We start from the raw sequence: 20667 nt of genomic DNA on the forward strand, positions 1-20667 counted from the left end.
GACTGAGGCTGTGCATGAATCTTCTTAGCCACCTGCTTCCCCTGGGAACAGGGGCTTCCTGTCTTCACCTCCTGTCTTCACCTCCGTCACTGAAACAGGAAGAGGTGAGGTGGTGACCTCACCATGTGTGTACGTGGTGGCTGAAGTGAGACATCAGGAATTCCACACACCCTCCTGGGGTCCGGTGTGACTGGGTTCTCTGGTTCTCTGTCTCCCGACTTTCCCTTCCAGAAGCATCTGCTCATCTCCCCCTCTAGGTCTTCAGTCCCTTGGTTTGTGTCAGGTGGGCCATGGAGGAGGCGCAGCAGAAGAGGCAACAGTTGGAGGAAGGGAGAGGGGCAGAAGACAGAGAGGGATAAAGGAGGCAGTGGAGACAGAAGTGTAGGTAGGAGTTAGTACAGGAGTAGGAAACAGGAAAAACACCCCAATGTTCACAACCCTTCCCGCCCACAGCTGAGCATGCCAACTCCCAGGGGCCATGTCAGAAGGGGAGAGCAAGGACAGCTCAGGCAGTGAGTGCCCCGTGTGCTACGAGAAGTTCCAGGACCTGGAGGGCGCAAGCCGGACGTTGAGCTGTGGCCATGTGTTCTGCCATGACTGCCTGGTCAAGTACCTGCTGTCCACCCGCGTGGATGGGCAGGTCCAGAGGATCCTGGTCTGCCCTATCTGCCGCTACGTCACCTTCCTCAGCAAGAAGAGCTCCCGCTGGCCCTCCATGCTGGACAAGAGCTCCCAGACCCTGACTGTGCCAGTGGGCCTGCCCTCCGTACCCCCGCTGGACAGCCTGGGCCACACAAACCCTCTGGCTGCCTCCTCATCTGCCTGGAGGCCACCCCACGGCCAGGCCAGGCCACCAGGCAGCCCGGGCCAGAGTGCCCAGCTCCCCCTGGACCTGCTGCCCAGCTTGCCCCGGGAGTCACAGGTCTTCGTCATCAGCCGCCACGGGATGCCCCTGGGGGAGCAGGACAGCGTGCTGCCCCGCCGCAGCCTGGCGGAGCTCTCAGAGGCCTCCCCCGCACCCCGCTCTGCCCGCGCCTTCTGCTGCCGATCACGGGCCCTGCTGCTCATCACACTCATCGCCGTGGTGGCTGTGGTGGCCGCCATCCTGCCCTGGGTGCTTCTGGTCAGGAAGCAGGCGTGAGCCACACCGCAGGGAGGCCATCAGGCTGGCTGTGGCCTGGGAGGGGGCAAGAGGCCCCACGGCAGCCCTGGTGCCACCAAGCTCCGAGGGACACATGGGCAGACAGAAGGGAGGACCTGGGCACAGAGAGGGCCTTGGGCTTCCCCAACCCCCGCTGGGGCTTCAGCTGGACAGGGAGGCTGGAGCTGACTCTGCACACATGTGTTCCCCACATGAATCCTTAGCAGATATGTTCCCCTTCCTCTAGGCTGGGAAGATGGGAGGTCACTGCTCTCCTGCGGGCTCACCAGCCCTGAGCGGCAGACCTTACCTGCCAGGTGACCTGCCCAAAGCCATGTGGGCCCCTCCAGGTACAAGGAAGTCCTGCTGGCAGACGTCCTGCTGGGCAGGCCGATGGCAGGATCCTCCAGGCCAGAATTACCACCCAGGATTCTGTGGCTTACCCTCGGAAACAGACAGAAGCAGAGCCCAGAATCTCAGCATTCATCCTCAACCTCCACCACACTCCATCCCCAAGCCCTCCCTGTCCCCACCCTGCCAGCTTAGAAGGCCTTCCCCGAGGGAGAAGCTGATCTCAGAGGCTGCCCCAGAATTTCTGGGAGAATCATCAAAAACTTCCTGGAGAGCTGAGGCCACATGCAGAGCCAGGGGTTTGCTGTCAGAGGTCATGCCAGCAGAGTGGACCACAAACAGGGCCAGAGGTCTCCCTGAACCTTCCAGGCCCAAGGAGGGATCCAAACTTTGAGTCCTGGGGTTCTCAAGGGTGGCAGGAAGTGGAGGGGAAGCCTGACAGTCGAGCCTTGACTCAGCTGAGAACCATGTGAGGAAATGAACCCCTGGGGCCCCCCCTCCCTCCCAACTCATCCTCCTCCTCATGACCCAGCCACTCATTTAGAGGCCACACCAGATGGGCCAGTTTCCGAGGTGGACTGCCAGGCTGGACTGGGTGAGGAAGGCTGGGGAGGAAAACAGCTGTGCTTGTCACGGACGCTGCCATCTCAACCAAGGAATGCTGAGGCCCAGGTGCTATCCGCTGCTCCCCAAGGTTTCTTTGCCAGGGCCCCCAGGTTGGACTGTGAAGAGCCTCAGGTTGGGTCTAGCCTGAGTCATTTGGGGATAGCTATAGGCTGTTTATTGAGGTCCATAAGTCAACTAACACCTTACAATGGAGAACAACAAAAGCCTCCAGCAATTTCCAATAAGTAGTGGTCTGCACCCAGGTGTGCGGGTTATAGGTTGGGGGGAGCCCCCAACCTATAACCCTCTCGGCAATTTGCTGTCTGTGGGGGAAGAAACAGCACTCTACGTTTTATCTAGTTCCTAAATGCCTGCTGTGGTGGTCATTTGGGGACCACTGGGGAATTGGGCCCCCCATAGGGGATATTTGGGACATAGAGAGGGCTGCTTTAAAGCACTCATGGGTTTCTCTGTGCCCATTCCAAAATTACAGAAGAGCCAGGTGCAGTGGCTCATGCCTGTAATCCCAACACTTTGGGAGGTGGAGGCAGGTGGATCACCTCAGGTCAGGGGTTCGAGACCAGCCTGGCCAACATGGTGAAACCCCGTCTCTACTAAAAGTTTTAAAAATTAGCTGGGCGTGGTGGCACGCGCCTGTAATCCCAGCTACTCGGGAGGCTGAGGAAGGAGAATTGCTTGAACCTGGGTGGCAGAGGTTGCGACGAGCCAAGATCGCGCCATTGTACTCCAGCCTGGGTGACAGAGTAAAACTCCATCTCAAAAATAGAAATTAAAAAGATTACAGAAGAGCACAGGTGCTATTGGGGGGGGGTGCGGGGAGGGATGCAGATGAATTCCATGGAGAAATATTTATTATATGAATAAAACTAATGTTAAATGTGCAGACTCCAGTGAGTCTCTCCACCTCAGCCAGGATGTTTTCAACAGTGTCATGAATTTCTGGGAACCAGATTCTGGTCTTTCCAGATTTTGTCGTGTTTGCCAAAAGTTTCTTTCAAAATACCCTCAGTTTTCATATTGTTTAGTGGTGACCTGTAGCTGGAACTTCTTTTCAGAGAATGCCAAAAGCTATTTTTTAAATAAAGGTATATATTTTCTCAAACATTACAGAGACTTTGCCATGTATGCGGGAAGCTCTGAGCCTGGACTTGAAGGACAATTCACTTTAGATGAAAAAGTTTGAAATACAAATACAAATGGCTCTTACACACCTATTCAACCACACTTGAGAAAGACATTAAAATTAAAATTAATTAAAATTCTGCTGGTATGCCGTTTTTCACCTATGCTACTGAAGCTGAGGGAGGCAGGGGAATGGTTAGTGGGAATGCGTATTGGTAAAATCCCTATCAAGGGAAATCTGACATTATCTATGAAAATTCCTGCTTTGATCCAGCAATTTCTGTTCTAGAAACATTCTACAGGTATACTTGCTGTATGGGCAGCAGCATACATATGATGCTATATAATCGCAGTGTCGTTTATAACAACAAAGGATTGAAGAAACCGTAAATGTTAATCAATAGGGTACTGGTCATTTATCTTAAGGTCCAGGGCACATCATGCAGCTGTTAANAAAAAAAAAAAAAAAAAAAAAAAAAAAAAAAAAAAAAAAAAAAAAAAAAAAAAAAAAAAAAAAAAAAAAAAAAAAAAAAAAAAAAAAAAAATGGAGCAAGAAAGGACTCAATGAAATTATACAGAATGTCTCCAAGGTACAATGGAAAATGACAAAAAGCAAGGTGTGGAAAACTGAATACTGGATACTATGATTTGTGTAGAAAGAGCGAGGAATAGGCCAGGCGCGGGGGCTCATGCCTGTAATCCCAGCACTTTTGGGAGGCTGAGGCGGGCGGGTCATCTGAGGTCAGGAGTTCAAGAGCAGCCTGGCCAACATGGTGAAACCCTGACTCTACTAAAAATACAAAAATTAGCCAGGCGTAGTGGCACGAGCCTGTAATCCCAGCTACTAGGGAGGCCAAGGCAGGAGAATTGCTTGAACCCAGGAGACAGAGGTTGCAGTAAGCTGAGATCACACCGCTGCCCTCCAGCCTGGGCGACAGAGCGAAACTCCGTCTAAAAAAAAAGAAAAAGAAAGAAAGTGGGGGAGGATAAGAATTTACATTCCTATTTGCTTACCTATGCATCAAAAAATCGGGAATGCCGGGCACAGTAGTTCATGCCTGTAATCCCAGCTCTTTGGGAGGCCAAGGTGGGAGGATCAATTGAGGCCAGGAGTTCAAGACCAGCTTGGGCAACACAGCGAGAACTTATCTCTATAAAATTTTTTTTTTTAGTAACATGGTAAAACCCCGTCTCTACTAAAAATACAAAAATTAGCAGGGTGTGGTGGCATGTGTCTGTAATCCCAGCTACTCAGGAGGCTGAGGAGAATCACTTGAACCCAGGAGGCTGCAGTGGGCTGTGATTGTGCCAATGTACTCCAGCCTGAGCAACAGAATGAGATACTGATGAGAGAAAGAAAAGGAAAAGAGAAGGGAGGGAAGGAGGAAGAAAATTGGGAAGATATACAAAAAACGAGTAACTGACTAACCATGGAAAAGGATAAGAAAATGATGGAATGGGAAGGAGAGTTTTCACTTTACCTTTTATACCTTTTCATGTTTTAACCAAGTAAAGATATCATTCAAAAACTGAACTGAAAAATTATTAGAAGCTAAAGATATCTTCAGTGTACACACCTGCTGCGTGGTGAGGCTGCCCCAAGAACATTCAAGGGCTGCCAAACCGCCTGTCCTGTGGTTTGAGTGTCAGCTACTGGCTGATGGGGCTGGTTTGTCTGGTTAGAGGTGTGACATCTTATGCTTACCAGGTGCCCAAGGAGTAAGGTTTAAAGGTCGAATGTTCTCGGTGTCTCTGAGTCCCTGCGCATTTCTCTGGGCACTGTCATTGAATGTGCTTGTCTTGATTCCCCCTTTTCTTTTTTTCTGTTTTGTTTTCAAATAAAAGCTTTGGTTTTAAGCAACCACTGAGGGGTCACGGCACTACAGGACAATACCATTAGGCAGATAGATATAGATAAATGATAGACAGATACATAGACAGACAGAGGGATGGATGCCTGGGGTTAAACTCTGTTGCTCTTCTCTTCCTCCCCTTATCTAGAGGCACCCCAACCCCTGCAAAACAAACACAGGCACACACACACACACACACACACACACACACACACACAGTGCCACTTCCCATCACCACAATAACTTTTTTTTTTTTTTTTGAGATGGAGTCTCGCTCTGTTGCCCAGGCTGGAGTGCAATGGCATTATCTCTGCTCACTGCAACCTCCGACTCCCGGGTTCAAGCAATTCTCCTGCCTCAGCCTCCTGAGTAGCTGGGATTACAGGCATGCGCCACCACATCCTGCTAATTTTTGTAGTTTTAGTAGAGACGCGTTTCACCATGTTAGTCAGGCTGGTCTTGAACTCCTGACCTCGTGATCCTCCTGCCTCAGCCTCCCAAAGTGCTGGGATTACAGGCATGACCCACTGTGCCCAGCCTCACAATTGTAATACACACTTGCACAGTCTGAGTCTACCAGGCAAGCTTAAGGATCCATAGCATTGCCAGTGGGGCCTTGGGGAGGGTTGCCAGGAACCTGGGTGGGCATATTAGAGACCTCTGTGCCCCTCTGAAAGAGTTCCATGACCTCTCCCCTCACTGAACCCTGTGTGACTCACAAGATCACTCAGCTGTTATCTCTTTTTGACCTCCTTGTCAGTATACATGTCCTTTTTGGGGCCAAAGATTTCGTTTTGAGACTCAGTATTGAACAAAAAGAGAAAGGAAGGCAGTGCTGGGAGGGTAGGGTGGCAGCACAGGATACAGGAGCTGGGGAAACAGAGAGGGCCTCGGTGGGGAGAGAGGAAAATGATGGGGACACCCCAACAGGAGGGTAGTTGGGAAACTAGGAAGGACACTAGGAAGAAAGAGGAGTGACACTGGGAAGGCCAGAAAGGCAGGCAAGGTAGGAAGGCAGGCACCTCCGGCAACTCCCTGCGACTTCCAGCACCCAAATCACACTCAGCTCAGCCCCAGAGCCCCTGGGCGCCCCTCTGAATGCCTCTCTTCAGCCTAAGGAGCTGGTTCCTGGAAAACACCAGTCGCTGCCTCACACCTCCAGGCCTTCCTCCAAGCAATTCCCACTGCCTCATGGAGCAAATGTTAACATTCTTCCAATTCCAGTCGATGCTGACCTCACCCTGGAAGTTTTCCCTGGCTCCAGAGCTCCCTTCCGCTCCCGAATCACAGAAGCACCAAGAGCAGCTGGCTCAGCGAGCACGTTTCCTGTGGCCTCGTGGCTGTTGATTCCCTGTCTGTCTCTCTCTCTCTCTTTTTTTTTTTAGGCAGTCTCCCTCTGTTGTCACCCAGGCTGGAGTGCAGTGGCGCAATCTTGGCTCACTGAAATCTCCGCCTCCCTGGTTCAAGAGATTCTCCTGCCTCAACCTCCTGAGTAGCTGGGATTACAGATGCGTGCCACCATGCCTGGCTAATTTTTTGGTATTTTTAGTAGAGATGGGGTTCCACTGTGTTAGCCAGGATGGTCTCGAGCTCCTGGCCTTGTGATCTGCCCGCCTCAGCCTCCCAAAGTGCTGGGATTACAGGCGTGAGCCATCAAACCCAACTGTCTATCTCTCCTTTTAGACAGTAAACTTCCTGCAGGCACAAACTTTGACCTATTTTGCACCTCCAGTGTCTAGTTTCAGGGCTGGCCCATTAAAGATGCCTCGTAAAAAAAACAGAAAAAAACAAAAAGATGCCTCGTAAATATGTGTTGAAAAGGGTCGCAGCAGAGGAATTCTTGCTGAAATTTTCAGTTATGAATAAAATCTAGGGCTACTTCCTTCACAGCATATTTAAGAACTTCTAAATCATGAAAACACATGTTCTTTGCTTTCTAAATCATGAAAACACATGTTCTTTGCTTTCCCTCCTCTGGGCCGTCCTGGGAACCAGCTATGGTTCCCCCAAGCTGGGGCCATCTACAGTGCCCAGAAGAGTCCAGGGAGCCAGCTTGCAAGGATTCCACTGTGACTTATGGGTTCTGTATAACCTGGCACCAAGTTCCTCTCCTTTCTCTGTGGCTCACTTGCCCCATCTGTAAATTGGGGACAATACCAGCAACAACAGGGCCATTTTGTGGATTAAAAGAATTCATGAGGTAAAGTGTAAAGAAGAGCGTTCCCACACCCAACAGGCTCACTACATTTTCGGTATTCTTGTGAAACGTGTGTCCTCCGTCACTGTGACACTCGTGTCATTCATTCAGCAGAAGCCGTTCAGCACTGGGGCACAACACTGCCCAGCCTCAGAAACCATTTGCAGGGACCAGGCGCGGTGGCTCACACCTGTAATCCCAGCACTTTGGGAGGCCGAGGCGGGCGGATCGCAAGGTCAGGAGCTCGAGACCAGCCTGACTAACATGGTGAAACCCCGTCTCTACTAGAACTACAAAAATTAGCCAGGTGTGATTGTGCACGCCTGTAATCCCAGCTACTCGGGAGGCTGAGACAGGATAGTCGCTTGAACCCGGGAGGTGGAGGTTGAGTGAGCCGAGATGGTGCCAGTGCTCTCCAGCCTGGGCGACAGAGCAAGAGTCTGTCTCAAAAAGAAAAAGAGGCCGGGCTCGGTGGCTCATGTCTGCCATCCCAATACTTTGGGAAGCAGAAGCGGGCGGATCAGAAGGTCAGGAGTTCAAGACCAGCCTGGCCAATATGGTGAAACCCCGTCTCTACTAAAAATACCAAAAAAAAGAAAAAAAAAAAAAAATAGCTGGGCCTGGTGGCGCGCGCCTGTAGTCCCAGCTACTGGGGAGGCTGAGGCAGGAGAATCGCTTGAACCTGGGAGGCGGAAGTTGCAGTGAGCCGAGACCGCGTCATTGCACTCCAGCCTGGCGACAGAGCTAGACTCAGTCTCGGGAAAAAGAAAAGAAAAGAAAGAAAGGTGGAAGAAAAAAAAAAAAAAAAAACATTTACAGGGAACGCATGGCTTCCCCGCTGCCGTCTGATCCTGAACTGGAAGCGAACAGGCCGAACATTCAGAAACCCGCCCAGCTCCCGACACCGAGAGGCTTCTTCCCGCCCGGCTCCTTCAAAGCGGGGTCTGGACCAGCACCTCCCACAGCACTGGGAGAGCCTTAGAAACGCGGCCTCGGACCTATTTCCGCTGAAGCAGGGGACGATCGGTGTCCCCGGTCCTCGCAAGGCCCCCTGCCACCCAGAACCGAATCTCGGGCGGGCCCCGCGGTGCGGTCAGCAGACGCCGAGGTGCAGGGGCGGTGGCCGGCGTCGCGCTGGGGCTCGTTAAAGGACCGGCACGCTGGCCGCGCCCACGCCACGGGCGGGCGGGGACGGCGAGTGCAGGGACCCAGGCGACCGGCCGGCCGGCGTCCCAGCGCCTCCTGGCTGCCCAAAGCAGGGACTGCCCTTCCCTGGCTAAGGGCACGCCGGCCCCCCCGGCACCTGGGCGTGAAGGTACCAGGAGGTCTCCTGGGGCTGCTCGCTCCTTCATCACCCCCAGGGACAGCCGGATCCTGAGCATCCTTCGCCACTTGCTCGGGGACTACCTTTCCCAAAGGATTCCGCGGCAGCACCCGGGTCTCCGAAGGGAGACACTAAGACCCGAAGGAGGGATTTTGCAGTCCCTCGCAGTTCCCCTCCTAGCCAGTAGGTGGCACAAGCCATACATTTATTTCCCAGTTTACTCCTCCCGCTCAAACTCCGCACCCCTCTTGCTCCAAGAGACATAGATCTCGCGACATCTTTTGTAAACTTACAGAACCGGAAGCAGCGTGTAATTCTCTTCCCTTTTGCGGCCATCGCCCAAGCGGGAGCTGGTAAGCAGTCGGCGGGCAAGCGGGTGTAATCCACAGCCATCCATTCTTGGGCAAGGTGGCTTCCGACCTCGGGGACCCCGAGACTCTCCCGTCGGCCAAGTAGCAGCCAGGAGGGGAGGCTGGGATGGTTTTTTTTTTTTTACTTGTTTTCCCTTTAAATCAAGGACCTCGGGCCGGAGAGTGATGGAGGACCAGGGAACTGGGGACTCGAAAACGAGCTGAGGGGAGGGAGTCTGTGGAAAGAGAGTCTAGTCTGGGTAGTGTCGTTTCCTAAAAAATGATCGCGAAGTAATTTCTCGGAACTTTCAGACCACACTTGCCCCCTGGGAGGCTTTTAGGACCCGAGACTTGTGCAGGATTTTCCAGGTTCGGGATGGAGAGCCTTATTCATTTTGGAGAGGCTGTATATATTCACGCTCAAGCCCATAGAGGATGAACGTTGATTGTGTCTTCTAAAACGTGACGTTATAATTTAAGAGAACTGCGTTGTCGGTCTCCTCTGCCGTAATTCAGCAGAGATGTAAGTCCAGTGTTGATTCTCTCAGGTGCTGCTGAAGGAGTTGGGAGTGTGTAACTGAAAGGTCTTAAAACTAAGACAAGTGTTTTTGATGCAAAAGTCTTTATCCTATAAACATATTCGGAAAACATCCGAATAAAAAAAATACAAGGTTTCGAGCTTCGGGTGATAGGCCCTTCCGATCAAGCAGTTTTTTATGAAGTTTCACAACATGACAGTTCCTGTGAGCATTCTACACTATCAAGATGCACTGCGGTTATTTGTTTGGAAGCTGGATGAGATCTTGGTCATTAAGAGTCTGTTTAACTTTTTATTTAGCCAAAATGAAGTTCAATCCCTTTGTGACTTCCGACCGAAGCAAGAATCGCAAAAGGCATTTCAATGCACCTTCCCACATTCGCAGGAAGATTATGTCCTCCCCACTTTCCAAAGAGCTGAGACAGAAGTACAACGTGCGATCCATGCCCATCCGAAAGGATGATGAAGTTCAGGTGTGTATCCCTACTCGTTCTCGTTGTTTTGATGGATATTACACGCACTTGGTTTAGCAGAGGGATTGCATTCTGAGACTCTTGCTCCCAGAGAGTGGCAAGGTGAGTCGATCTAGGGACCAAAAAAAACAATAAGTAAGCTGCTTTTCAGTTTTTAATTTTGATGACAATCAATTTTCTTTTTGTTGTTGTTTTTTGTTTTTTAAGACAGGGTCTCAGTCTTACCCAGACTGGGGTGCATTTGCCCAATCATGACCTACTGCAAACATGGCTCACTCCTGAGCTCAAGTGATGCTCAGAGATGGGACCTTTTTTTGTTTTGTACACAGGGATGTCATTTTATTGCCCGGGTTGGTCTCCAGCTCCTGGGGATCCTGCCCGAAAATCAGTTTTCCCAAATGTCAGATGATGTGGCAATAATTAGATGACAGATGGACAGATAATCAGAGCATTGCTTTGGGATTATCCTTTTCTCAATATGTTGTAACTGCCCACCAAGCTCATTGTGCCTGCTGTCCAGATGTAGCTGATTTATGTAGACGTGAATTGTAATAAAGAGTTTAATTCCTGCAGAGCCAGAATGGGAGACTGGAGTTTATTACTCAAATCGGTCTCCCGGAAAATTTGGGGACTGGAGTTTTTTAAGGATAATTTGGCAGGTGGGAGGCTATGGAGTGGTGGGGAGTGCTGATTGGTCACATCAGAGATGAAGGCATGGGGAGTTGACGCTGTCTTGGTTTGAGTTGGTCCACAAGATCAGTTTATTGATCTGGGTGGCACCAGCAGATCCATCAGTGCGGAGTCTGAAAAAAATAGCATACCAATCTTAAGCTTTACAGTAGTGATGTTATCCCTAGGAACAACTGGGGAGGTTTAGAATCTTTTGGCTTCTAGTTGCCTAAACCATAATTTATAGTGCAGCTAATTTTTTAGTCCTACAAAGGAAATCTGGTCCCTAGGCAAGAAGGGAGTTTGTTTCAAGAAAGGACTGTACCATCTTTGTTTCAAAGTTAAACTACGTAAGTTCCTCGCAAAGTTTGGCCTATGCCTAAGAATGAACAAGGACAGCTTGGAGGTTAGAAGCAAGATGGAGTTAGTTAGGTCAGATCTCTTTAACTGTTGTAATTTTCTCACTTAGAATTTTTGCAAAGGTGGTTTCAATGTTTTGATCATTGAAGACGCAGTTGAGGACCAGTAAACAGAATTGCTCCAAATCTAGATTCAGGAGTTCTAACTGAATAGTGTCACATGATTGTGCTTACAGGTAAATAATTTGTTGGATCTATTTAGGTGAAGGTTTCTATAAATGATCCTTAAGTGTAATCTGTAGTGCAGCTAGTGATTAAAGAATTTAGGCAGTCTCTAGAGCCACTTACACCTCATCAATATTTTTTCATGCCTATTTAAGATGAAATGGGTTCCCAAATAAGGAGCAGTGTGGGTAGAGAACAGCTGTTGGTCCCTGCTGTAGTAGTGCTGAACTTGCTCTGTTTTCAGTACATATCAGTGCAAGAAAGTCACAAACTGGAAAGAAGAGTCTGTTCAGAAACACTTGTCCTGACAAGCTGGGGACCACTAGGATTCCTGTCAGTTAACCTTTGGGAAAGAATTGGTTTGTCCCCTTAAGGATTTATTGCTGTCCTCTGAAAGACACACAAATGGGCTCTGACGTAAATACTCTTGGTCTGTTGCTGCTTTTGAGATGGAGTAACAAGTTCCTTGTTGTTGCCCTCTTACACCCAAAGTGGGCCCTTTTAACATAATGATAGGGTGAATGATGTATGCATAAGTTCACTTTCATGATCTACAAAGTTAATCTTTTATTCAAATATTTGTTACTTTTGAATTCTTGCACTTAGGTTGTACGAGGACACTATAAAGGTCAGCAGATTGGCAAAGTAGTCCAGGTGTACAGGAAGAAATACGTAATCTACATTGAACGGGTGCAGCGGGAAAAGGCTAATGGCACAACTGTCCATGTAGGCATTCACCCCAGCAAGGTAGGTGTTTTTCAGGATGCTGGAGGAGAGGAAATTATGGCAATTATTGTTGACACGTTATGGTTTACAGAGCATGCCCATAGAAATATTCCTTGATTTTAGATGTGCTAGGAAAAATGTCTTAAATACTACTGCACTTGTATTGAAAATTCTATTATCATTTAAAATGTTTCTGAAATCAAAGTGTCTTTGTCATTATGTATATCTTTTTTTTTCTTCTTTTTCTCTTTTGAGACAGAGTCTCACTTTGTCACCCAGGGTGGAGTGCAATGGCGCGATCTCAGCTCACTGCAACCTCTGCCTCCTGGGTTCAAGCGATTCTCCTGCCTCAGCCTCCCGAGTATCTGTGACTACAGGCATGCACCGCCACACCTGGCTAATTTTTGTATTTTTTAGTAGAGATGAGGTTTCACCATATTGGCCAGGCTGGTCTCGAACTCCTAACCTTAGGTGATCTGCCTGCTTTGGCTTCCCAAAATCTGGGAAGGGAAATGGCACTTTGGCCCTGTTGAGGTTTTTTTTTTATCTTATTTTGGGAGACGGAGTCTCACTCAGGCTGGAGTGCGAGTAGCACAGTCTCGGCTCACTGCAACCTCTACCTCCTAGGTTCAGGCAATTCTGCCTGAGCCTCCTGAGTAGCTGGGACTACAGGAGGTGTGTCCCACCATGCCCGGCTAAGTTTTTCTTTTTTCTTTCTTTTTTTTTTTTTTTGGGTAGATGTGGGATTTCACCATGTTGGCCAGGCTGATCTCCAAGTCCTGACTTCAATGATCCACCTGCCTCAGCCTCCTAAATTGCTGCAATTAACAAGCATGAGTTGAGCCATAGCACCTGGCCTCCTGTATTAGAATTCAGCAGTAAGGCATCTTTATGACCCTGAGAAGTAACTATGAAACCATTTACAGATGTTTGAAAGGGAAAAAAAGCAAAACCCAAAACTCGGAGGTTAAGATCCCACGAATAGTGATTATGTCTAAGCCAAGATAGAAAATCTGGTTTGATCCCTGTAGCAGCAGATGCTCACCCTGGATTTTTATGTGAATTCTCCCCAAAATTGTAATTGCTCGTAATTAATGCAAAAATTATGACCTCTGCTTTATATGCTTCAAGGTTTAAAAATGTGTTTATGTTTAGTATAAAGGTAATGAGTGCACACTGATTCTTCAAACACTGGGGTTGGCAGGGGCTGATCTTAGGTTGATACAATAAATGTAATTTTTTAACCTCCGAGAAGTCAAAGGCTGATATAGTAAAACACCTGTACATCTCTGACCTAGAATTCACTATTAAAATTTTGCCACATTTTCTTTATCCCCTTTCTCCACTCCCAGTGAATTTACTAAATAAGGATCATGACATTCACCTGTAATTACTTCAGTATGTATCTCTTAGGACCAAGGACTTTCCCACTCCTTAACCTACTCCAGTCATATTTTTGCTTCCCATCACCAGATCAGTTGTTTTAGGTCACCAAGCAGATTTTTAGTCTTTTTGTGCTGTACATGTTAGTGCAGCATGTGATGGTCAGTCTTTGACTCAATAGTCATCTTCATATCTCATTCCAGTCTTAGGACTTAAGATGTCTGGAAGCTCCTCTTCCCCTAAATTCAGTACTTCCCCTAAACTCAATATCCAGTTGCCAATTGTGCAGTTCAACTTTTATAAGTATCCCAAACTTGGGCATATTCAAACCATCACAGTGTATGACAGCTGTCTTCCTAATTGCTCAGGCCAAAATATCATTAGATTTTTATTTATTTTAATGCAGGCTCTTGCGATGTTGCCCAAAACCTAAGCCCCCCAAAGTGTTGGGGTTATAGACGTGAACCGCCATGTCCAACCAAAAATGTCATTTTGACTGATTCATTATGTACCCCACATCAGTTTATAAGATCTGTGGACTACTGTCTCAATACCTAGAATTCTGTCTGCTCTTTGCCATCACATTGGCCTATAAGACTTTAACTGATCTGGCCAGATGCAGTGGCTCATGCCTAAAATCCCAGCACTTTGGGAGACCGAGGCAGGCAGATCACCTGAGGTCAGGAGTTCAAAACCAGCCTGACCAACATGGTGAAACCCCATCTCTACTAAAAATACAAAAAATAAAAAATAGCCGGGCGTGGTGGCAGGCGCCTGTAATCCCAGCTACTTGGGAGGCTGCGGGCAGGAGAATCGCTTGAACCTGGGAGGCAGAGGTTACAGAGAGCCGAGACTGTGCCATTGCACTCCAGCCTGGGAAAGAAGAGTGAAACTCATCTCAAAAAAAAAAAAAAGACTGATTTTCCTTCACTTCTGACATCTTTTTCCATTCTATATGTTCTGGTCTGCTGGACCTAGGATCCTGGTAGAATTATAAATTCTAGGAGCCCAGGCCTAGTGAGGCAGAATTAGGGTTTGTGACCCAGGTGTCAGTTTCAACAAGCCCTCCAGTTAATTCTTACTCAAGTTTAGGAAACACACCTGTGAAACTTTATAATCTCTTGCATTTGGACCTTTCAACTTGCTGTTCTCTTCCAGATACTTGTACATAGATAGATGGCTCACCACTTTAGGTCTCTTCAAATGTAGCTTTATTAGTAGGGCTTTTCCTGATCACTCTAGAAAGCCCCTCGGCCTCGTCACTTGCCTTCTTTCTCTATCAAAGGGATGTACATTCACTTTTGTTTTCAGTCTTCCTATAGTGGTATGTGAGTTCCGCAACAGCAGAGGTTGTTTGGTCAGCATGCTGTATTTCCAGCACCTCTTTTCAGCCTTTCGTGGCCTTCATAAGACTAAAATTTATCATAATTTAGATGTCTTTTAGGGTTTGAACTGTTGGAATAAGATCTGTATTGTCATCTCACTAAAGATTTTGCAGGTGGAATTACATGTGAATGCTAGGTTTCTAATATTAAAATTCTGAAGTTACTTTATAATTTTTCTGTTTTAGGGTGTTGGTTTTTGTTTGTTTTTGTTGTTGTTGGTTTTTGAGAGAGTTTTGCTTTTGTCACCCAGCCTGGAAGTGCAATGGTGCATTCCCAGCTCACTGCAACCTCTGCTTCCTGGGTTCAAGCAATTCTCCCGTCTCAGCCTCCTGAGTAGCTGGGTTACAAGCATTTACCACCACGTGTGGCTAATTTTGTTTGTTTTGTTGTTGTTTGTTGAGTCTCACTTGGTGGCCCAGGCTGGAGTGCAGTGGCATGATCTCAACTCACTGCAGCCTCAGCCTCCCAGGTAGCTGGGATTACAGGCACGCACCACCACGCCCCGCTAATTTTTGTATTTTTAGTAGAGACAGGGTTTTACCATGTTGGCCAGGGTTGTCTGCCTGCCTCTGCCTCCCAAAGTGCTGGGATTGGGGACTTGAGCCACCACACCCAGCCTGAAGTTACTTTAGAAACAAATAGATTTGTGTATGACAGTTTATAAGACTGTCATGACAAAAGCAGAATGAATCGTTTTTTTCTTTTTTTTTTTTTTTTTTTTTTTTTGGAGTCTCGCTCTTGTTACCCAGGCTGGAGTGCAATGGCGCGATCTCGGCTCACCGCAACCTCCGTCTCCTGGGTTCAGGCAATTCTCTTGCCTCAGCCTCCTGAGCAGCTGGGATTACAGGCACGTGCCACCATGCCCAGCTAATTTTTTGTATTTTTAGTAGAGACGGGGTTTCACCGTGTTGACCAGGATGGTCTCGATCTGTTGACCTCGTGATCCACCCGCCTCGGCCTCCCAAAGTGCTGGGATTACAGGCTTGAGCCACCGCGCCCGGCCATGAATCGTATTTTTCAATAAAAAACATAATGAAGCACAGAAGAGGCTACAATAAGAATTATGCCATCTTGCCTTGGTTGGTAGGATATTAGTAAATATTTAAGCCAGGTTTGATGACTAAAGAGTAATTTCTAGAATTTTTTAAAAGTTAATCATTTCTTTGGGCATCCACTGCCTCAGGTGTGGGAAATGGTATTAAATGTTGGGCTTTCTCGTGTGTCTTGGTGTTTATTTAAAGCTTGGGAGTGTTTTTTTCTCATTTTTCTGCAGGTTGTTATCACTAGGCTAAAACTGGACAAAGACCGCAAAAAGATCCTTGAACGGAAAGCCAAATCTCGCCAAGTAGGAAAGGAAAAGGGCAAATACAAGGAAGAAACAATTGAGAAGATGCAGGAATAAAGTAACCTTATATACAAGCTTTGATTAAAACTTGAAATGAGGAGTCTGTTTTGTGTGGTGATTTAGGGCACTTCTTTATAGTGGGCAGCAGCATTTCAGGATATGTCGATAGCTAGGGGGGTCTCATTTAGAAGGCGGCCTGTAAGAAAACCTAGTTGGAAACACTTCCTCTTCTTGAACCTGTCTTTCAACTTTCTTCCTATGGATAGGCTGCTGTATGGTCAGACAGCCTATATTTTTTACCTTACTGCCTAAACGTTTGTATTGCCATTGGAAAGGAGGTCTTGCTTTCAATAGAAGCAGCTTCTGTGACTTCCTATAGCATCTAGATTACTTAGTGAGAGGCCTCAGGTTCAAGTTCTCTGATCTACCCATGGGGGCCCCCTTCACCTTGTTTTCTGCGCAAGTGCTGGTTGAGTGCCCTGAGACCAAAACCTAACAAATTTTTAGTTGAAATAATGAAATACTGATCTAAAATGCAGTTTTATCAGGATGGAGTGAGAACGTGTGAGGTGGCAGCAGTGTGTGTGCTCCCGCCATGCCTCGTTTTAAGGATCAAAGCAGCATACTCGTTACTTTGCAGCAATGTGGAAACGGCCCTAGTTGAGTCACTGGCCTGGCCAAAGTCACAGCTGCCGTCTAGGTGGACGCGCTATTCGGTGTTCCCAATGCTGTCCTGTCTGGGCGAAACCTGTAGCGGCCCTTTCTCGGTGTCGCCGGCTGATGGGGGAGGTGGTGGGGCGGGACTTCCGGGTGGCGTTGATCGGCTTCCGGCTGAGGGTTCCGGAGGTGTGGCTGCCCGCGGACATCTAGGTGAAGCGGGATCCAGACGCCGCTTCGTCTGGTGTGTCCTTTTCTCCATTGCCCGTCAGTCTCAGCCGTTCAGCCTTGATCTGGCGGGGCTCGGACGCGTGGATCCAGGCGGTGGGAGCGGTCTGCGATGTCAGGGTAGGAAGGCTGCACAAAGGAGGCGACGCCCCAGCCCGGTCCTCAGGAGTAAGTGGGCGTGCCCATGTGGTGGACTGTGCGGGGACCCTGTATTAGGTGCCTTATCTGCATTATCATTGAATCTTCATAGCAATCGGTTGTGATGGGTACTGGTCATCTCCCCGTGTTGTAGATGAGGAAACTGAGGCCCAAGTAACTGCTTTAGTCCGTAAATGGTAAGAGTCAGAAAGTGAGTTCCCAAGCGTAGACTCAGCCATACCGCTGCTATCTCTCTAATTGAAGACCTGCCTATAAGCGACATTTTAAACTAAATGTCCTTTGAACATCTTTTGTGCTCGGCTCTGTATTCGTGAGCCCTCCGAGGGAGTACAGGCAGGTAGAAGCCTCCGTCCCTACCTTCTAGGTTGTAAACATCTGAACTGGTCGACTAAAGATGCAAAGCAAAGTGCTCCAGTGAGTGATACAGGTTATTGAGAGAGGAAGGAGAGATGGCAAACAGCTGAAGTTACTAAATATGTCAGGGAGGAGGCTGATTTCAGCTGGCAGTGATTTGGAAGATCAATGCGAGGATATTCCAAGTCAGAAACAGCCAAGGCAAAGACTCACAGGTGGGTGAAGGGAGTAAACATGGCTTTGGAAGTATTTCCAGTTTTCTCTAACCAACTCGGTTATCACTTAGCCATCAGCACAGATCACACCAGGAAGCTAATTGATTTAGGGTCACATTTCTTTCATGTTGCTTTTGGAAAAGACACTGAAGCCTAGGCATCATAATGAGAGCCCGTAACTACAAAAAAAAAAAAAAAAATTAGCCTGGCCTGGTGACGCCTGTCTGTAGTCCCAGCTACTGGGGAGGCTGAGGTGGGAAGATGCCTTGACCCTGGGAGTTTGAGGCTGCAGTGAGCTGTGATCTTGCCACTGCCCTCCAGCCTGGGTGACAAAGTGAGACCCTATCTCAAAAAAAAAGAAAAAAAGATAATGAAAGCTTAGAAATCTGCAGGAGTGGGCAAATAAGATGAATAGGTTAGTAGGTCCCTTAGAGATTATGGGAAACAAGAGAGTCCAGGCTCCATCTAAAGCAGGGGTGTCCAATCTTTTGGCTTCCCTGCCACATTGGAAGAAGAATAATTGTCTTGGGCCTGAAATAAAATACCCCAACACTAAAGATAGCTGAGCTAAAAAAAAAAAATTGCAAAAATATTTTAAGAAAGTTTATGAATTTGTGTTGGGCTGCATTTAAAGGCATCCTGGGCTGCATGCAGCAAACAGGCCGCAGGTTGGACAAGCTTGATCCAAAGGAGGATGCCGCCTCTCCATTATAGCCAGTTATTGCCAGGCAACCATGCTGCCAGTGCAGCCAGAACTTCTTTTCAAGAAAGCCAGAAATTGAGATTTTTTTTATGTGAAATCTCCCAACCTGTAATTAGAGGTGAGTCATTCAAATTTTTTTAAATCACTAGATGGACCAACCAAAATAGGTCTATTAGACAATTGTGACCCTTGGACTATACTGTAGTATTTCATGGTATAGTAAGGACTGTATCTCTTACTAAACACTGAGATTTTGCATCTTTTGATTATAAATTGGTTCTAGCCTGTTGCCTTCATTCTTTTTTCTTTTCTTTAGAGACAGGATCTCATTATGTTGACTAGGTTGGTCGTGAACTCCTGGCCTCAAGCAATCCTCCCACCTTGGCCTCCCAAAGTGTTAGGATTACAGGTGTAAGCCACCATGCACAGTTGCCTTCATTCTTTTATAGAATGAAGATGAGGCTTTTCCTTCCATTGCAGTCCCCTGAGGGACTGAAATAGCAACCAACACAGTACTCAAGTTCTGAGAGATGTTGGTTTCAGAAAGGAATCTGGAAAGTGCTCTTCCTGGATTCCATTGAATACCTTGTGGTTGCAAGTCTGTTAGAACTAGTAGGACTGGCCGGGTACACTGGCTCATGCCTGTAATCCCAACATTTTGGGAGGCCAAGATGGGCAGATCACTTGAAGCCAGAAGTCAAGACCAGCCTAGCCAACATGGCAAAACCTCATCTCTACTGAAAATACAAAAATTAGCTGGGTGTGGTGGTGTACCCAGTGTTAAAAAAAAAAAAAATAGTAAGACCATAGGATGGTAATAGATATTCTTTGGGAAACAAAGTCCTGTGTCAATGATTTAATAGTACTGGTAGATGAAACAAAGTGAAATTCGTTTCTTTACTGCAGGACTTCTTAGAGCCTTTTTTTTTTTTTTTTTTTTTGAGTTGGTTTTGCTCTGTTGCCCATGCTGGGGTTCAGTGCCATGATCCACGCTAGTTGCCTCAATTTGCGCCTCCTGGGTTCAAAGAATTCTCCTGTCTCAGCTCCCTGAGTAGCTGGGACTACAGGCATGCACCACCTTGCCTGACTAATTTTTGTATTTTTAGTAGAGATGGGGTTTCAACATGTTGGCCAGGCTGGTCTCAAACTCCTAACCTCAGGTGATTTGCCCGCCTTGCCCTCCCAAAGTCCTGGATTACAGGTGTGAACCAGCATGCCCAGCCTCAGAGCCTTTGATACATCAGTTTGCAAAAGATCTTGAACACAGGCTTAGAGTAAAGAACATTTTGCAAATGTGCAATTTCTTCAATTCTGCAAGACGCAGTGCCTCATGCCTGTAATCCTAGCACTTTGGGAGGCTGAGGCAGGTGGATCAGTTGAGACCAGGAGTTTGAAACCAGCCTAGGCTTTCTGCAGCATGGCAAAACCCCATCTCTATCAAAAATACAAAAAACAAAAATGCATTTATTTTTTACATATTAAAATGTGAATGTGTCTGAATATATTTTCCTCTCAAAGTTGTCATTAAGTCAGTGGTTTGATAATTAGCAATGTCTTAGAATCAGGAGTATTCATGGTTAACCGGTAATGCTGAGGAAGGGAATTTGAAGCCCTTGTAGTAGAGGACCTTCAGGACTTGGAGGCAGGTCCAGCTTAACCGAGACTCCCACTCAGAGCTTTTAACAGTTTTCATCTTTCTCTGCTTCTCAGGATTCTGCCCTGCCCCTCAGCTCTGCATCTGACAGCTGGGATCTTGGGATCCTGTTTTCCTAAGCTTGCTGGAATTCCTGCAGTCCTCATGTGAACTCCCTTGACCTTATCACCATCCTGTCTTAGGGCTGTTCTAACTAAGGAATCCCAGTTTAGACAACTGAGTACCAAGTTCTCTTCCTAAGGAATTATCTGATCACAGTGGCATGTGGGCTCCATTTGGGGTATCTCTTTTCTGCATGATAATCTCCTGACATATCTCTGTGTACACAGACATAGTATTTCCATTGGAAACAGATCCTGCCAACCCTATTGAGAGCATCAAGCCTGACCTAGACACAGAAATTCCATTTGACCCAGCAATCCCATTACTGGGTATATATCCAAAGGATTATAAATCGTTCTACTATAAGGACACATGCACACGAATGTTCATTGCAGCACTGTTTACAATAGCAAAGACCTGGAACCAACCCAAATTCCCATCGATGATAGACTGGACAGGGAAAATGTGGCACATATACACCATGGAATACTATGCAGCCATCAAAAATGATGAGTTCGTGTCCTTTG

General features: G+C 47.4%; 3 protein-coding genes across 16 annotated transcripts in view; all 3 read left to right on the forward strand.

The window, feature by feature from the left end:
• The first annotated feature begins 459 nt into the window (after positions 1–459).
• On the forward strand, positions 460–17466 carry RNF222 (ring finger protein 222). Its single transcript, XM_017531372.2, has 3 exons — positions 460–2369; positions 4126–4131; positions 17454–17466. The coding sequence occupies exon 1, from the start codon at positions 479–481 to the stop codon at positions 1139–1141; it is 663 nt and encodes a 220-aa protein (XP_017386861.1). The 5' UTR covers positions 460–478; the 3' UTR covers positions 1142–2369; positions 4126–4131; positions 17454–17466.
• Positions 8778–16163, forward strand: RPL26 (ribosomal protein L26). 7 transcript variants are annotated; one of them, XM_017531495.2, is made up of 4 exons: positions 8778–8798; positions 9804–9976; positions 11836–11976; positions 15997–16163. In XM_017531495.2, the coding sequence occupies exons 2-4, from the start codon at positions 9809–9811 to the stop codon at positions 16123–16125; spliced, it is 438 nt and encodes a 145-aa protein (XP_017386984.1). In that variant the 5' UTR covers positions 8778–8798; positions 9804–9808; the 3' UTR covers positions 16126–16163. The 7 variants fall into 7 exon arrangements, with proteins under 7 accessions (XP_017386984.1, XP_017386977.1, XP_017386980.1 ...); XM_017531488.2 differs by lacking the exon at positions 8778–8798 and adding an exon at positions 8867–8968 and having other exon boundaries at positions 15997–16162; XM_017531491.2 differs by lacking the exon at positions 8778–8798 and adding an exon at positions 8905–8925.
• The window catches only part of KRBA2 (KRAB-A domain containing 2), a 7442-nt gene continuing 3662 nt past the window's right edge, over positions 16888–20667 (forward strand). For 2 of the 8 annotated variants that reach the window (XM_037739605.1, XM_037739608.1), the window contains exons 1-2: positions 16888–17121; positions 17204–17288. The gene's annotated coding sequence lies outside the window, so the exon portion shown is untranslated. Of the gene's footprint in view, positions 17122–17203; positions 17289–18335; positions 18503–20667 lie in introns of all 8 variants that reach the window. The other 6 variants (XM_017531484.2, XM_017531485.2, XM_037739604.1 and 3 more) reach the window with 5 other exon arrangements.

The sequence above is a fragment of the Cebus imitator genome, unplaced genomic scaffold (genome assembly GCF_001604975.1).
Source record: "Cebus imitator isolate Cc_AM_T3 unplaced genomic scaffold, Cebus_imitator-1.0 Scaffold72, whole genome shotgun sequence".
NCBI classification, from domain to species: Eukaryota; Metazoa; Chordata; class Mammalia; order Primates; family Cebidae; genus Cebus; species Cebus imitator.

Excerpts from the sequence above, each read along its gene's own strand:
- RNF222 (XM_017531372.2), top strand. The coding sequence starts at position 479 with ATGTCAGAAGGGGAGAGCAAGGACAGCTCAGGCAGTGAGTGCCCCGTG.
- RPL26 (XM_017531495.2), top strand. The coding sequence starts at position 9,809 with ATGAAGTTCAATCCCTTTGTGACTTCCGACCGAAGCAAGAATCGCAAA. Across the intron at positions 9,977-11,835 it reads GAAAGGATGATGAAGTTCAG|GTTGTACGAGGACACTATAA; the intron begins GTGTGTATCCCT and ends TCTTGCACTTAG. Across the intron at positions 11,977-15,996 it reads TAGGCATTCACCCCAGCAAG|GTTGTTATCACTAGGCTAAA; the intron begins GTAGGTGTTTTT and ends ATTTTTCTGCAG.